Raw genomic sequence first — 18,811 nt, 5'->3', positions numbered from 1 at the left:
TCCCGCACTGAGGGACTCTCGGGAGCAGGGTGAGGACACGCAGGTGGCGCTTCCCTTCCTTCCCCCTCTCCCTGGGGCCCCGGGGTTAGCCGGCGGGGCAGTGGCAGGGGCTTCCCCAGGACGCCAGAGCAGGCAGCCGTGAAGCCTGTTACACGCACGTCCCGCCAGGGGGACGGAGGGGAGCGGGGCTCTGCCGTCTGCGGCTGTGACAGAGGGAGCGACCGCCGCCGCCTCAGCCGCTCTGCCTTCCGCCGCCTGCGGGGCCGCTTATAACCCCCTCCCCGCCGGCAGCCGCACTCTGTTTCCTACTGAGAAAAGGGCGACGCGACAGCGCGCAGAGCCCGGGCCCGGCGGGCGAGGCAGCCATGGGGAGGCAGCTGCCGCTGCTGCTACTCGGCGGGCTCGCCCTGCTCGGCCCCCTGCTCGCCTTCTCCGCGCCAGCGAACGGTGAGTCCCGCGCCGCGCATCCCTCACCTTCCGGGCCGGGTCGGGCCCCCCAGCTGCGAGCGAGCCCGCGGGGCGAGGAGCGCGGCGCTGACCCCCGATGATGGGGGCGGCGGGACTGACCCGAGAGCTGCAGGGCTCGCCGGGGGGAGGGCTCCCCTGTAGTAACCAACCCCCGGGCAGTAGGGAGCGGGATTTGCTGGGGCTGCAGTGATAGGAACTGGGCAGGATTTCCCTGAGCGCCTGCAGCCAAGGGAGCTCTGCCCGCTCGTGCATCCAACACAGCTCGTCAGAGCCATGGCTTCCTTTCCTGGCTTCCCCTCCATTTCTCCTAGCATCGCGCCTAGCGCCTCCGGAACCAGCCCATTTAATAATGACTAGAATGAATGCCCGCCTCTCCCCACAGACATCAGGAGGGTTTGCTTCTTTAAGGGACGATGAGGTTAGACTGTGCTTAGCTGCGTTACCCCACCACTTTGGAGAGACAACGTGGGGGAGTTTAAATCTTTTAGGGGACCCGCTGCTGTTGATGAGAGAGAAGTTTGGAACTACACAGAGTTCTTCTTCGGGTGTGGGAAAATTACCAACAGAGGTTGGCCCAGTAACACACCTTGTCTCCCTAATGTAGGGTGACCAGACAGCAAATGTGAAAAATCGAGACAGAGGGTGGGGGGTAATAAGAGCCTATATAAGAAAAAGACCCAAACATCGGAACTGTCCCTATAAAATCGGGACATCTGGTCACCCTACCCTAATGTCCTGGAGAAACACAAGGCTGCAAAACTGCTGCAGACAATAAATATCTCCTTAACAGTGGACTGGGGAGTCAAAGTAGACCTGAATATTGTTCCTGGCTCTATTACTGACTCTTTGTGTAACTTAAGTCTTTAATTTCCCTGAACTTCAGTTTCAGGAGGATAGGATTAAAATTCAAAATGATCTGGAGAACTGAAGTAAATAGGATGAAATTCAATACGGACACATGCAAAATGCCCCACTTAGAAAGGAACGATCAACTTCACACATACAAAATGGGAAATTACTGCGTAGGAAGGAGTATTGGGAAAAGGGATCTGGAAGTTATATGGGATCACAAGCTAAATATGAGTCAACAGTGTAAGGCTGTTGGGGAAAAAAGCAAACTTCATTCTGGGCTGTATCAGCAGGAATGTTATAAGCAAAATGTGAGAAGTAATTCTTCCACTCTAATCTGCCTGGATAAGCCCTCAACTGGAAGTATTGCATCCAGTTCTGGGCACCACATTTCAGGAAAGATGAGGACAGGGGAAAGCAGCAAAAATTATTGAAGATCTAGTAAACTTGACCCATGTTGAAAGATTAAAAAAACTGGATTTGTTTAGTCTGGAGAAGAGAAGACTGGAGAGGAATGTAACAACTTTCAAGTACATAAAAGGTTGTTATAAAGAAGAGGGTGAAAAATTGATCTCCTTAACCTCTGAAGACAGGACAAGAAGAAATGGGCTTAAATTGCAGCAAGGGAGGTTTAGGTTGGACATTAGGAAAAATTTCCTAACCATCAGGCTTGTTAAGCACTGCCACAAATTGCCTAGAGAGGCTGTGGAATTTTCATCACTGAGGAGTCTTTTAAGAACAGGTTAGACAAAACCCTAGCCTCGGTTTTGCCAGAAGCAGGGAATGGGCAACAGGAGATGGATCACTTGATGATTACCTGTTTTGTTCATTCCCTCTGAAGCACCTGGCATTGGCCACTGTCAGAAGACAGGATATTGGGCTAGATAGACCTTTGGTCTGACCCAGTATAGCTGTTCTTATGTTCTAAACACCTGTCAGGAATGGTCTAGTTATTATTTAGCCCTGCCCTGAGTGCAGGGGTCTGGACTATATGACCCATTGATGTCCTTCCAGTTCTACACATCTATTATTCTATAAAATGTGAATAATATTGCTTAACTACCTTGTTAAAGGATTTTCAGATTTACAGATGGAAAGACATTTTCCGTAAAATGGTGTTGGCACAAATTTAATTTCTTTAAATTAAAAACGTGTGCTGTTTACTTTTGATTCTCTATTCAACTTGGCCAATAAAGACAGACTAATCAGTTCCACTTCCTAGTTTCTGCATCCATGCTACCCTATCTGAGTTGCAAACAGTATAACAGAACTTTTAAATTAAAAAAAAACCAGTTTTCACTGACAGAAAATAAATAATATATTGACAGAAAATAAATGACCATTGCTAGTAGCAAAAGTTTTTCCACTGAAACTGTACCTGTATGTGGATGACACTGCATCAAATTGTCAGTTGCAAATATGGCAATAGGAGTACTTAACCAATTCTTGTCATCAATGAAAATTTGATTCATGGAGGGATGTGTGTGTGTGTATGTTTTGCATGTTTGAAAAGCGTTTATTATGAATTTAGATCTCATTTTACCTTGAGATTGAAACATTTAGTTAATATAATTTAAGTTTAAATTTACTGTTTTAGGATAAGATTAGGATAGAGTTTGTTAGTTTTTAGGATGATATGCATTACCAGTTTTCTGTATACTTCTATCATCACCTGTATGATGGAAATAGGAATGAATGCTATTTTTAAAGCATAGTTTTATAGATATAAGTTTAATATACATCAGACATGTTTCAACAGTAATAGAAAACTGTTTTAAACTATATTTTAAATTACATAGGTCTAAACCATTGTTAGATTTTGACAATGTCAGAGCTATGCTGTGAACAAAATTAATTAGACTTTGATTCAACTAGTGCTTCATGAATATGTGATAAATGGAAGCTGTACAACAAGGTATTTACTGCATGACATTTTTTAAATTATATTTTCCCTGGAAGGTGTTTGTTATATTTTTATGACTAACTTTCCAATATAGGATCTTTAGATTGCCACTGAATGGTATAAACTTAAGAGAATTTTAGTTAAAATCTATGCTAAGTAATGCCAGTATAAAAATATATTATTGAATGTTGCTTTTCACTTTACAGAAACAATAAAGGTGTGTTCATGTAACTCCCTCCATAAAAGGTATAAATTGTGTTCTCGCAATTGCAGCCGTTTGACTGTTAAAGGGCATTCATGGAATAGAAAAATGTATAATTCTTATTTATTGTATCTTATAAAGAGAATTATAATGCTACAGTTTACAGAATAAAAAGGGTAGTTATCCAGTTACATGGAAAAACTTTAGCCTTTTTGTCCCACTAAACAGAAATCATTAAACGGTTACCATTTCTCAGAACAGGAAACAGAAGGAATGCTGTTTCCTGTTACGAAAGCAACCCTCTTTCTTCTGTCATACAGAACTATATTTCACCCAGACCTTTGAACTTTCTTATTTTGTTTGTGTATACTACTAAATTGCCAAAGAATTAGTTATGTACATATTGACTATGTTAATCAATGCAATAATACCATGGGGGCTGGTAAAAGTGCATAGAGCCTTTCACCAAGAGGCCACAGGTATGAATGCAGCTGTGGGCAGTAGTGATCAAAAGTCACTCTTGAGGAGCTAACGATTGTTCAGTCACCTGTGTAAAATGAGGTAGTTAACTGCCACAGTGTTCAGGTTTCCACATCACAAAAAACATTATTATAGCTAGCACAGATTGTGAATTCCTTAGGGTATGGAGTTTGTCTTTATCTATAAAGTGCCATGCACATTTATGGCACCATATAAATAGCTTACAAATTTGTATGAAAGTCACAAAGTGGATGAGGTATTATCTTTTACTGGGCCAACTGCTGTGCTTTTGAGCTTCACGGAGCTCTTCTTCAGATTCTGGCAGTCAGGCCAAGAAATTAATCTTGGAGACTGGAGACTGAATTACCCTTCCATCTTTGGAGAAGGATCTGTTCTGAACAGGTTATAAGTATACTGGTGTGGCAAAGTGAGGACGTTTGTACTGCGTGTGATGTACTTGTTCTGTGGATGAACTGGATCGATTTCCAGTGCTGCAAATACAATGCTTTTCATAAAAAGGGAAGTTAACTTGAAAAAAATGCATACATATACTTAAATGAAGTCAGTCCAGAGAACTGGTGGGAAGAGTTCAAGAACTTAACTTTGATATAGCTGAAAAGGTAATTCTCAGATGTTTTCAACTGAAAACTTTCGTTCAAAGGATGATTTTAAGCAAGGATCGTAATTAGTAAGAAAAGTTTAAAAATGAGAGTTTTTACTATTTTAACAGATAAATAAATGAAAAATTTAGAAAAATTAAATTGTTTTATACTTATTAGATATATTCATCTGCTTCCCTCTAAAAACTTTGTCTGTTACAGAGTCTTGAAAATTCAACTTGCCGAGGGCAAGTATTTTTTTAGTGTGTTTGATGGATGAGTAACATATTAGTTTTTTTCATAATTAACTACTGTAATATAGGTTGAGCAAGTAGATCTTGGGTTTGGGGTAGTATATTTTCAAGATGGTTTGAAAAGTATTAGTGTTAGGTGTAGAAAGTCATCTTCCTTCCCTGCTGACTGTCAATAATAATAGTGATTTTGAGTCTTCCAACTTTTGTCTCCTTTTTATGGTCTTTACTTTTTCTTGTCTTGTTCTTCTTCTTATATGGCCATACTCAAATAGTAGCACTTCAGACATGGAGGTGGATTTAAAGGGAAAATCACAAAGATAGCACAATCACAGTCAGTTTCTGTGTTGCAGACTACTCCGTGTGTAAAGAGCTGCTTTGGTGTGGCTTTTGTTTTTGTTGCCCCCTCCCCTCCATGGAATAAAATAATGAGGCTATGTTTGCACCACACAGCTTTTAGTGACACGGGCCACGGCTGTGCCACTACAGCTCTGGAGCTAAAAGCCATGCAGTGTAGCTGCTGTTTGTTGGCAGGAGAGCTCTCTCCTCCCTACAAAAAAATTCCACCCCCACAGGAAGGTGCTTCTGCTGACAAAGCGCAGTTAACACGGGCGCTTTCCATTGGTAAAACATTAACATTTGTTGTTTGGGGTTGGGAGGCGGGTAACACCCCTGAATGACAAAAGTTTTGTCAATAAAGTTCTAGTGTAAACAAAGGCTGATATACTAATTGGGAGGGCCAGCACTGTTTGCTAGACTCATCATATTGCACTTTATGGAATACAGTGCAATGTGTGGGTTTTTTTAAATAAATAAATAAAAAGGATTTTGAGTATACTTATTTGAGCCCTGTACATCACTTCAGCAGATCCCAATTTGAGAACCTGTGCCAAGATCACAGGCAAGTTTTGGCAACTAGAAATTTCATACCGATACTACTTAGCTTTATTTACTTACAAAAGTCCCTATTAGAAGTCGAGGAATGACCATATAAACCAGGGATCGGCAACCTTTCAGAAGTGGTGTGTCAAATCTTCATTTATTCACTCTAGTTTAAGGGTTTGCATGCCAGTGATACATTCTAACATTTTTAGAAGGTCTCTTTCTATAAGTCTATAATATATAACTAAACTATTGTTGTATGTAAAGTAAATAAGGTTTTTAAAAATGTTTAAGAAGCTTCATTTAAAATTAAATTAAAATGCAGAGGCCCCGGACCGGTGGCCAGGACCAGGGCAGTGAGAGTGCCACTGAAAATCAGCTCGTGTTCTGCCTTCGGCATGTGTGCCATAGGTGGCCTACCCCTGGTATAAACCAATGTTTCAGCTGCACAGCAGCGAGAGCAAGATGGAATGTTTCATCCTACTCTTTCTCAGCTGCCACCAGGGGTGGCTCCAGGCCCCAGCACGCCTGCGGAAGGTCCACCGGAGCCGCGGGACCAGCAACCAGCAGAGCACCCCCCGCGGCATGCCGCTGTGCTTGGGGTGGCGAAATGACTAGAGCCTCCCCTGGCTGCCACTAAACTTTTCTAATTCCATTGCCCAAGCATTTTATTATAGACTAGCAGTCCTGTCATATTAGCAAAGATAATATCACAGACAGTCATGATAATCAAGGGATTGTGACCTCTTCCAAAGAATTGGATAAGAGCCTAGAGAAAGCAAGGATAATTATTTCAGTGATATAATGCCTTGACTGTAACTGTTGAAATATTTAAATTCTCAAAGATGATTTATGTTATTAAGAATAATAAAATAAAATATGATCAAATAAATTTTAGAGACAAATCATATAACTTTCCATTTTTGAAACTCATTGCCTAAGGCAGTGGTTCTCAAACATTTGTACTAGTGACCCATTTCACACAGCAAGCCTCTCAGTGCGACCCTCCCCCCTTAAATATAAAAAAATGTTTTTAATTTATTGCTATTATAAATGCTTGAGGCGAAGCAGGGTTTGGGGGTGGAGCTCAAAACCGCCATGTAGTAACCTCATGACCCCCTGAGGGGCCCCAATCCGTCCCTGGTCTCAGATATGTGATAGGATAGGAAACAGTAGGATAGCTTTATATATTTATAAGTAGTTTTCAAATGGTTTCAGTACAACTACTGTATTCCTGGTAGCTTTGCTGTGATATCCCATTGTGTCTGATATCCCACTGTATATGCAGAGTTCTTTGTTTCCTGGTGATCCTGCGAAGGCCTCATGCTTCAGGTCAGGGTTCATCAGTCTTTTTTTATTATTATTATTCTGACATGATATAAGAGCTTTCATTCTCCCCTCCCCCTTTCCACTTGCTGACACAAGCCTCGGAAATCTTCTGAATAGCCTCACTTTTCTGTGAAGCCCTCATGCTTCAGGTCAGGGTTCATCCTTCCCTCCCTTTTGCTGTCACAAGCCTCAGAAAGCTTCTGAATGTCAAGTATCAGAGGTGTAGTCCTGTTAGTCTGGATCTGTAAAAGCAGCAAAGAATCCTGTGGCACCTTATAGACTAACAGACGTTTTGGAGCATGAGCTTTTGTGGGTGAATACCCACTTCGTCAGATGGATGTCATGCATCTGACGAAGTGGGTGTTCACCCACGAAACCTCATGCTCCAAAACTTCTGTTAGTCTATAAGGTGCCACAGGATTCTTTGCTGCTTCTGAATGTCCTCACTTTTCTGCTTGAGCACTACTGCTTTTAAAATAAATGCAGACATGAAACTTTTTCTGCTCTGAATTTCCAGTTTTCCTTTTTATCTTGTACAGCACCACACACATTGTCAGGGCTTAACAAATTATCACTGTAACCTTTTCGCTAGGTGGTGTCAGCAGCAATAAAGACAATGTTCAATATCTCTGAGGTCCACTCAGCATTACAAACAGAACCAACTAAAGCTCCCACCCCAGAAATTTGGGAAAATTAAACACACCCCTTGGTGCCTCGAAGAAGCAATACTTCCCCACTCACAAGCACTGAGTCTGTGTATAACAAAATACAACTTTTATTAAAATAGAGAGGGAATTCAGCACTAATTGGAAAAAATCCTGGAACAATAATTCAGAAGCATCCAAACCATAAATAAACACCCACCCACAGTATCTTGGATGGTATTCTTTTGCTTCCCACTCCCCTTTCCCTCTGCTGCACCCAACTCACAAAGGTTATCCAAAGTCAGCAAAGTCCCAGAATTTAGGAGTGTGTTCATATGAGTTCACCTCCCACTCCTGAAAGGGGGCATCAAGCAATACTTCTGCTGCTGTTGTTGCTCCCACTGTTTGCTCTTACCTCTACTGCTGTCACGTTTATCTCTGCTGCTGCATGCTGCTATTGTTGCTGCCACCTCTACCTCTAGCCACAATGGTGTGCTCTGAGGTTCCATCACTTAGCCCAGTTCTCAGTGATTTCCCTAGATCAGGAGTCGGCAGCCTTTCAGAAGTGGTGTGCCGAGTCTTCATTTATTCACTCGGATTTAAGGTTTCGCATGCCAGTCATACATTTTAACGTTTTTAGAAGGTCTCTTTCTGTAAGTCTGTAATATATAACTAAACTATTGTTGTATGTAAAGTAAATAAGGTTTAAAAATGTTTAAGAAGCTTCATTTAAAATTAAATTAAAATGCAGAGCCCTCCGGACCTGTGGCCAGGACCTGGGCAGTGTGAGTGCCACCGAAAATCAGTTTGCGTGCCACAGGTTGCCTATCCCTGCCCTAGATAGCAGGAAGCCTCGCTGCTGTTGCACTGTCTTTCACCAGGCCTATAATTCAGACTCCTGGACCTGCTTATCAGTGATTTCAGCTTTGGCAATCACTGAGCAGACACAAGGACTCTGAATTAAGTCTGATCAGCTCAAGGGAGGGTCAGTTGGTCTCTAGGACACTTTAAACAGAGTCCACACCACCAGTAAGAATATCTGTCCCCACCTCCTCTGACTTCCACTTGGATTTGGCATCACTGCCCCCAGGTTAATGAGTGAGGTTAAATTTAGAGTGACCCACACACAGACACACACACACACACGCAGAGTAAAGCAGCATTCTGTACAGTTCTGCTGCCTTTTAGTCATACCGTAAAGATAGTAACATTTCATTACCTGTGTGCTCAAGACCAAAGTGTCTTCCCTGTAACAGACTTCAGTGCAGAGATTCCCTATCTGCCATTTAAATTCAGGATTGAGAGACAGGTCAAAATTCTGTACTAAACACAGTAAAATGCATTATGGATGCACTGGTCTGTTGATAGGGTTGAGCTGAGTTTTGCACTTAAAGTAGGAATTAAACCTCTTTGTTTGTATGAAGAATAAATTGTAGTTTCCCCCAAATTAGAGTTCTTTTTGAGTATAGAATTAATTTTCTGAGAATGAACAAGTAATTAGAGTTAAAATTAAATTTAAAATGGATCCTTAAAGAAGTGATCTGTCTGATCTTTTTTTGTCCTGAATGATATAGCCAATACAATCTGTTCTGTAAACTCTTAAAACTTTCCATGTAGTTTAAAATTTATTGAAATCTTGTATATACGCTACATACATTAGCTAAACTATTAACAATTGTATTTAATTGTAATGGTTATATAAATTATGGGCAAGGTCAACTGTTCAGGTCAGCTCTTAACTACAGACATCTGAGGTAACTCAATCATCACCCATCCTCTACTGGTAATTTCCATGCTACAGTTCTGTTGGTTGTAATGAATCAGTAGTGTGAAAGAGATTGGACTCACGTCAAGACTTCTTATTGGTATATGACCCGGCCCCAACTGTCAGTGGTTGTTAAAGGTTCTGCAGCCACATGCTAGCTTGGACATCAATGGATGAAAAACTGTCCATAACTGTCCATAGCACTGTTTTCTTGGCTTCTCTATGCACTGCAAACTGAGATGGGCCACAGGAGAAGCCCTTTAAAGGGCAGAGACATTAGGACTTGAGTTAGTCCTCTACGCCAGGTTTCCACTTCACGTAGCATTGTTTTGGCTCACACAGCCGCCTTCCCCCAAAACAGCTTTTCTTTTCCCTCTTCCCTACAGCAAGCTCCCACACATTCCTTCTCCCCACACTCCCACTCACCTCACACACAGCCATAGCTCTCCTTCCCTGGGCTTTACATGCTGCTGTTTGCTGGTGTTGAGGGAGATGAGGAGGACAGTGAGGTGGGGTTTAAGGCCAGATTAACCAATACTCTGTGCTACTCTGGTGTTGCAAAGCAGCTGTAAATCCAGTTTAACTGGCCAGTGTGCTCTGTTTTTGAAACAGGAAAGAAAGAATTTTTGTACTGATAATAGTGGAGTTGAAGTCTTCTACGTATAGAGCACGTGTGCAGTGCAGACACCAGAAGTGTCTTCACAGTCTTTCACAATACGTGCCACAACCCTGACCTGGAAGAACAGTCTCTAAGGATGAGAAGTTAATTTCTTTCCCATGCAAATATAATCCTTGTCCTGTCTATTGCGACCAGTACCCAGGGGTGTCATTTGTGACAGAGGTTAAGTACAGGACTGAAATCACCTGTATGTTTGACATGGGCCTCAGAACAATTGTCAGATAGTTCAAACTTACCGGCCTGTGCTGATTGGAACTGGTGAATTTAGAGCAGTTATTTTTCAAGGCCATCCAGCCACCTTGACTAAGCTTTAAAAATAAAGTGAAAAGATTGAAAGTTGTTGCACAGAAGTGCTATTGGAATCTGTGGTTCTGCCTTTACTTCAATGCCTTTGCTTCAATCCTCCTAAACCCCAACCCTAGTTGCTTACACAGCCTCCCCAGAACCCTCTGAGGCTATGGATTACCTGGGCTTCTAGTTTTTAATCCCTTCAGGGACAACATGGCAGGAAAACAAGGAACACAGGCTTTGCAAAGGAATTTTTTAGCTACAGACACTATACTTCTGAAAGCAGTCACAAGATATTGATATTTTAAAACAATAAAAGTCCTGAGAGATACCATCCCCAACTCTGATCTCAGCCTTCTGTGAGTCTAAAGTTGCCAGCATGTCAGGCTGAGCAGAGTCTATTGGTCCTCTCTCCTGCACGTCCTGTTTACATGTACCCCAGTTTTAAAGAGGCATGTCTGCTTGCCATGTGTTCTCCAAGGACACTTTAACCCACTCCCCCAGTCCTGCTGGTACCACCTGCACAGACAGCCATTATTCCTTAGAGGTGGGACAGTAACTGAGTCATGCAAAATTTAGGGCTTCTCTACATGGGAAAATTGACTAGAATAGCTATTGCAGAATAGCTCCTTGTGTAGACACTCTTAGACCAGGTCTATACTTAAGTTAGATCAGCATAACTATGGGGCTTAAGGGTATGAAAAATTCACATCCCATGAACACTGTAGCTATACCAATTTAATCCCCAGAGTAGGTGCGGCTAGGTCAATGGAAGAATGCTTCCATTGAACTAGCTACCACTGCTTAGAGAGATGGATTACCTACAACGACAGAAAAAACCGTTCCGTCGGTGTAGGAAGCATATATGCTACAATGCTACAGTGGCACAGCTGCAGTGCTATAGCTGTGCCACAGTAGCACCTGCAGTGTAGACATGGCCTTATTCCAAAGAGGATTAAGCTAAATCAGAAAAAGGCACTTTTAGCATGGGAGCTATTGCACAGTAGCAGTTTTGGTCCATTTCCCACTGTAGACAAGCCCTTAAACGTGTTCAGCGCAATACAAAATGGAATTAATAATTTGTTACAAATCTATCCCATTCTGCCAAAGAACCGCCTCCTAATTCCCTGTCTGAGACTCTGAACCATGCTGCTGAATGCCTCCATTATATTTCAAAAGTGCCACAGGATCCTCCCAAATGCACAAAAAGTCTGTGTAGGCCCCAGAGCCATTCCCTTCTGATAACAAATACAGTTGTAAAATTATTTAAATTGAATTTGTCAATCATATGATGAAAACAAGGGTAAAAGTTACTCCATTGGAATGGGACTATTCAAGGCATGACTCTTTGTTCCATATAAGTGACAAAGGGAGGGGAAACCTATATGACATTTTTCCAGAGAAGGCAAAAGTATCCTGATCATTTGAAATTTTATAGCTGTTTTGGTGGCAGGACCCTATTTAAACTAGGGTGACCAGACATCTCAATAAAATCAGGACCATTCTGATATTTAGGTGTTTGTCCTAAAGATCAGTCGGGATGCAATTTGTCTCGACATTTTGCTCCGCCGGCAGCACTCGGCTTTTTTTTTTTTTTTTTTTGCTCCACTAGTGGACCCCCCCAGCCCATGTGTCCCGATATTTTCTCCCTCTCATCTGGTCACCCTAATTTAAACTTAATATTTCAGTGGTAAATACTCTTCTGGCTATGTGCCTGTCATTATTATTGCTCCTAATGGGAATTTTATGCATGAGTATCAAGGAAACACTAGACCCCTCTGACATAACTGTAGGAAGATTCTAGCAAAGCTAGTCAAAGGGTAACAGGATTTATTAATTGTATTACCATGGCACCTAGAGGCCCCAGCCAAGATCAGGGCCTCATTGAGCATGGCTACAAATATATACACACACACACACACACACCATCCGGACACTTCAATCCCTTGCCCTAAAGAGCTTACAGTATAAACAGAGAACAGCTAAAGGGAGGAGAGAGAGGAAGTATTCAAATCTTACAGATGGGTAACTGGGGCAAAGAGAGATTAAGCGACTTGTCAAATAGGCCATCTCTAGCAGCACCAGGAATTGAAAATGGATCTCCTGAGTCCCAGTGCAATGATGTAACCACAACACCATTCTTCCTTTTGGTAAATTGTTTCCTAGCTTGCAAATAGTATGCCAATATCTTGCCTACTAATCTTCATGTTCTATATTTCTCAGACACCACTTCCTGGAATGGCACACACCGGATAAGAACCTTTGCATCTTATCACAAAGATGAAGCCTATGAACCTATACCTCTTCAAGACATTGACAGTGAAACTGAAAGTGATTCAGAAGTTGGATCAGGATTAAGCAATCTAACTAATCTTAAGCAGTCTAGAGCCAATCAAACTAAAGCACAAACAAGATTCATCTCTCCTAATGCTAAAAGATACCTGACTAGTCAATGGTTGACTCATTTTGTTCCTTCAGTGTACACTTTAGTGGTTATGCTGAGTCTCCCTCTGAACATTACAGCAATACTTGTGTTCCTGATAAAAATGAAAATTAAAAAGCCAGCTGTGATATACATGCTGAATCTGGCCTCTGCAGATGTATTGTTTGTAAGTGTGCTTCCTTTTAAGATTGCATACCATTTTTCTGGAAACAACTGGATGTTTGGACCTGAAATGTGTCGGCTCATCACCGCTGCCTTCTACTGTAACATGTACTGTTCGATACTGCTGATGACTGTTATAAGCATTGATCGTTTCTTAGCCGTGGTGTATCCTATGCAATCTCTCTCATGGCGTACATCAATGCGTGCCTCATTGATCTGCTTTACCATATGGCTTATAGCCATAGTTGGTGTTATACCCATTCTCATCACAGAGCAAACTATGAAAATATCTGAGTTAAACATTACAACCTGTCATGATGTGCTAAAAGAATCTGAACTTAAGAGATATTACCGTAATTTCTTCTCCATTTTCTCTTCCCTTTTCTTTTTTGTGCCATTAATAATTTCTGCTGTCTGTTATGTGTGTATCATCCGATGTCTTATCTCTTCTAATATTGTTGCAAAACAAAGTAAGAAGACACGTGCTTTAATCTTGTCTGCAGCTGTTTTCTCTATTTTTATTATTTGTTTTGGACCAACGAATGTCCTTTTATTAATTCATTACATATCTTTTCCTTACAACCACCAGTTAGAATACATCTATTTTGCCTATCTCCTCTGTGCTTGTATCAGCAGTGTAAGCTGCTGCATTGATCCTTTGATTTATTACTATGCTTCCTCTGAGTGTCAGAGACAGGTTGGCAATCTCTTGTGCTGTAAAGAGAGTCCTGAACCTACCAGTAGTAGCAGCAGTGGTCAGTTAATGGCTAGGACCAGTAGAAGGGACACCTGCTCCAGTAATGTGAGTAACAGTGTCTACAAGAAGTTGTTAACATAATGTTTTTGGATAAATGTACATCATACACTCTTTGAAGATTTTTATACAGCTTCAGTAAAAATGCCCTATTATATCCAAGAATTGCACAATTTTGGGCAGATTTTAATTGAGACATATAGTAGGGTAGATTCATTACAGTAATACATAATTCTAAACACAGCACAGGAATCTGTATTTATATGTATATAGGTGAAGTGGGAGGAAGCCATATAAAGAACTTTTATAAAAGCTGTTGGATATTATTTTCAGATAAATCCAGGCAAGCCCTTTTAAGATTTGCAGTTCAGTCTATTGTAAAATTCTGTAAAATATTTCCTGTTTTAGCATTTTAACCTCAAAAAATTGTTTCTATACTTATAAGTGAAATGTATCAAATCATCTCTCCATTATCTTGTGAATGAAATGAAAATGGTTTACCAGCCAAGCTGTTTTTTCAATGTCATTATTTGTAGGTTTAGCTATACAATTAAGTTTTTGAGTATCATTCTGCATTTTTGGGGACCTCAAAGTGTGTATTCTGCATTTCTCCAAGTTTTACATAGAAGTTTATGAAGAGGATTTTAACAAACAAAAGCCAGTTTTGGCAGCTGAGCTTGTCCAATAAAAGAACTCACAGCAGCTAGGACTACCTTTTTTCTCATAGTTCTCACATACTATCACTGAACTTGCTATTGGAAAAAACTCTTGTAGGGTCCCTGGTTTAGACCATGCTACCATTAGAGCAAAATTTCCCCCAGGGTCAATGTTAATATGCATCCACAAAAATTGACCCTTCAAAATCAGCATTTTCACATGCTTTTGCTCTGTGTGCATTACCATGCATTTGTACTCTTTATATACCACTCTGCATCCACTGTTTTGCAATTTACCAATGCATTTTTCATGTATGCAAGTAGGCCTCATCACTTGGAAGTTTGTCCTCTGTCTCACATGAGAGCAAGTCTGAGCAGTTTTAAAATAGTTCATTTTAAGTTTGTTATAAATGTTTAGCTCCAGAGCCAAACTCATCCAGCATGTATAGCATCATTTTACTCTAAAGTGTTACTATGTGCATATAGCACAAAAGTAACAGGACATCTGTTCTGAAAATGAACTGTATAGATAATAGGACTTAATTTGGTTTCTCTTTTCCAGTACAGTGACAATGAGGTTCATGTAAATTTTGTTACTGCGGATTGTTAAGAAACAGCATTAGCTTGCCATATTCAGAGTGAATAAAGTCCCCTGTCCATTACAAAAGAAGAGAAGACATTTAACCTTCCCGCAGGTACTGTAAAAATGGCAAACTCCTGCCCAAACATAAATTATGTTACCTTTTTTTTTTCTTTTTGAGATGGAGTTAAACTTCTTTGCTGCAAATATTGAGTGCTAGTCCTCTCCTGATTGTTGAGTCTTAAAAGAGCAATTATAATAATCTATTTGTTCAACTACCCTATATTTTTAATGGATTATATGGTATGCTCAGATTCCTTTTCATTTGGGTTGCGTACTCAATGCACGCTTTTGCCACACAGCACAAGTTTAAAGCTTTATGGCATGTGGTATAATGTTCAGGTTACTAACTAACTGTATGTAAGGAGGGGGAGGACAAAAATACCACCACCACTATGAAATCACAGGAAGCAGATTGTTGAAGCTGACACACTCAGAACAAGTATATGCTCTTCCTGTTTCCATGCTTGAGGATGGGGATTGCTTCTTCACTTTACCACTTGTTAATTGGACATCTGTTTCAGTATCCTAATGTTTTGTTTGACGCTGGTTCATTTTTAGAAGTTCAGAAGTCTGTTTATTCAGCTTCAGTAGGTGAAGAAGTAAATGCTGAAAGGGAAGGAAATGTATTTTGGAAATGGCTTGTCATCATAATGGGAATTCTGTTTTCTTCCTTTCAGTCTGTCTTTGGGTAAAATGCACATGAAACTAAACATTTCCTCAAACAACACCAATTCAACTGTATTTTACGAAGCTGCATGCTTTTCTAACAGTGTAGTTTTACAGACAAGTAAAATCTGTAAATATTTAGGATTTTTGTATGTTACCTTATAATTCCCTGGATTAATCAAATAGACTAATCCATACTTTATCACTTCATGGAAATTGTAATATGATACAGGACATAACTGTTTAATTTTTTTTAATACTTTGGAACTTCAGTTACTATGAACTAATAATAAACATGTAAACTTCCTCTGATGTGTGTGATTGACTCCACAATGCAATAAGATTTCTATACATGAGTCCAGCCATGCGTTCTTTGAGCACCCAAAACTCCTTCTGATATCTGGGAGGATTTTGGGTGTGCAACGAATATGGGATTGGACCCTTTATGGGTTTCCCAAATATAAATGTTACAGAACAATCCTTTGGAGTTTCCTCAGCCCAGATGTGTCTTTGTATAATGGATCCACTACATGTATTGAAATTCTGTCCTTCAAGGATGATACTGCATCTACAGTCACATTTTTTTATTAGTGTTATATAATGTTATGGGTTCCAATCCCAAACCAATTCCTGGATATTTTAACTAACACTAGCATGCTTAAGGATTTATTTTGACAAAACTGAAGTGCCCATCCCACACATGATGTGCTCTTACATAGTTGTTTCAATATACAAACACAGAGAGGAATAAGTACGCACCAGCAAATAAAATAAAACAGCTCCACAACAGGCATAATAATTAGGGCTTTTGATCAATTGCAGCTAACTCAAAAAAAAATTTCAAAAATGTTTGTCAACATTTTCATATATAGTATATTCTGTGTTGTAACTAAAATGAAAGTGTATATTATTTTTATTACAAATATTTGCACTGTAAAAATGATAAATATTATTTTTCAATTCACCTCATACAAGTACTGTAGTGCAATCTCTGTCGTTGAAATGCAATTTACAAATGTAGATTTATTTTGTTACATAACTGCACTCAAAAACAAATCAATGTACATCCTCAGAGCCTACAAATCCACTCAGTCCTACTTCTTGTTCAGCCAATTGCTAAGACAAACAAATTTGTTTACATTTACAGGAGATAGTGTTGCCCTCTTCTTATTTACAATGTCATCAGAAAGTGAGAACAGGCATTTCCATGACACTTTTTTAGCTGGCATGGGAAGATATTTACATGTCAGATATGCTAAATATTTGTATGCCCCTTCATGCTTCAGCCACCATTTCAGAGGACATGCTTCCATGCTGGTGATCATTTAAAAAAAAAAGTGTTAATTACATTTGTGACTGAACTCCTGGGGGAGAATTTAATATCCCCTGCTCTGTTTTACCCACAATCTGCCTTATATTTCATGTTATAGCAGTCTTGCATGATGACCCAGCACGTGTTAATTTTAAGAACACTTTTACTACAGATTTGACAAAACGCAAAGAAGGCACCAATGTGAGATTTCTAAAGATAGCTACAGCACTAGACCCAAGGTTTAAAAATCTGAAGTGCCTTCCAAAATCTGAGAGGGACAAGGTGTGGAGCATGCCTTCAGAAGTCTTGAAAGAGCGGCACTCCGATGTGGAAACTACAGAACCCAAACCACCAAAAAGAAAATCAACCTTATGTTGGTAGCATCTGATTCAGATAATGAAAATGAACATGCATCAATCTGGACTGCTTTGGATTGTTATCAAGCAGAATCCATTATCAGCCTGGACGCTGCATATCCCCTGGAATGGTGGTTGAAGCATGAAGGGACATAGAAACGTAAGCGGATCTGGCACATAACTATCTTGCAATTCCGGTTACAACAGTGCCATGCAAACGCCTGTTCTCACTTTCAGGTGACATTGTAAACAAGAAGTGGACAGCATTCTCTCCTGCAAATGTAAACAAATTTGCTTGAGCGATTGGCTGAACAGGAAGTAGGACTGAGTGGCCTTGCAGGCTCTAAAATTTTACATTTTTATTTTTAATGCATTTTTGTACATAATTCTACATTTATAAGTTCAGCTTTCATGATAGAGATTGCACTATAATACTTGTATTAGGTGAATTGAAAAATACTATTTCTTTTTTTACAATGCAAATATTTGTAATAAAAAATAAATATAAAGTGAGCACTGTAAACTTTGTATTCCATGTTGTAATTGAAATCAATATATTTGAAAATATAGAAAACAAACATCCAAAAATATTTAAATAAATGGTATTCTATTATTGTTTAACAGTGCGATTAATCGCTTGACATTCCTAAAATAATTAATCTTCCAACCACTTCTTCCCCAAATACTGGGATTGGTGCTAAGGCACTTGCAGTCTGGAAAATAGAAAATCCAGGCTACAGCAGACCAAGTGTGGAACTGAATTCCAGTGAATTCATGGCGAATGGATGGGATGTTATACTTGTAACTTCCACTCATCTTAGATAGATGTCCCAATCAGCAACTTCTCTCAGCGCCTCATGGCAAAGGGGTGAGAAAGACAAGGGAAAAAAACAGCTGTCTGCTCCCCATAACCCATGAAAGGGAGCAATAACAAAGCGCCCACAACAGTCTGGAGCCTGACTCTCTCTGTCGACATCCCCAAGAGATCTGCCTTCTCCCCAGAGCTGTGAAAAGGAACTTTTTGTGGTAGGGAGCTGTGGTCTGGGCTCTACAAAACAAAATCTTCAAGTACACACAATGTTGCTGCTTGGCTCATAAGATCCTGGTTGGGCCATAGATACCAATAAAAAATGAACTGGCAAATGTAGGGTAAAATCTTCAAAAGTGCCTAAATCCCATTTTTCAAAGGGACTTAGGAACCTATGTCTCATTCCAAGTCAGAGACTTGGTGTCTAAGTCACTTTTGAAAATGGGACTCGGGGGGGGGGGGGGGGATTTTCAATAGTGCCTGCAACTTTTCTTTACTGTGTCTTACTGAAACACTGCAGCTTCACACCTGATTCCAGCAAGCCCTTTAATGATAACCTCCTCTAAACATCAGAGGTGGTTAGTTTATTCAGCTATCAAATAGCACAATACAGAATATAATGGATAGCAAATGATAATGCACTTGCATAGCAAATGTATATAAACTTTTGCA

General features: G+C 40.2%; 1 protein-coding gene across 1 annotated transcript; it reads left to right on the top strand.

The window, feature by feature from the left end:
- Positions 1 to 15,970, top strand: F2R (coagulation factor II thrombin receptor). Its single transcript, XM_032774362.2, has 2 exons — positions 1 to 447; positions 12,563 to 15,970. The coding sequence occupies exons 1-2, from the start codon at positions 366 to 368 to the stop codon at positions 13,780 to 13,782; spliced, it is 1,302 nt and encodes a 433-aa protein (XP_032630253.1). The 5' UTR covers positions 1 to 365; the 3' UTR covers positions 13,783 to 15,970.
- Positions 15,971 to 18,811: the final 2,841 nt, after the last annotated feature.

This window comes from Chelonoidis abingdonii, chromosome 6, assembly GCF_003597395.2.
Source record: "Chelonoidis abingdonii isolate Lonesome George chromosome 6, CheloAbing_2.0, whole genome shotgun sequence".
Lineage (NCBI taxonomy): Eukaryota > Metazoa > Chordata > Testudines > Testudinidae > Chelonoidis > Chelonoidis abingdonii.
This window is presented reverse-complemented; position numbering and strand designations above follow the sequence as displayed.

What these genes read in the sequence shown, in the direction of transcription:
- F2R (XM_032774362.2), top strand. Translation starts at nt 366, where the DNA reads ATGGGGAGGCAGCTGCCGCTGCTGCTACTCGGCGGGCTCGCCCTGCTC. An exon ending in CTTCTCCGCGCCAGCGAACG is followed by an intron (nt 448 to 12,562) that starts GTGAGTCCCGCG and finishes TATATTTCTCAG; the next exon opens with ACACCACTTCCTGGAATGGC.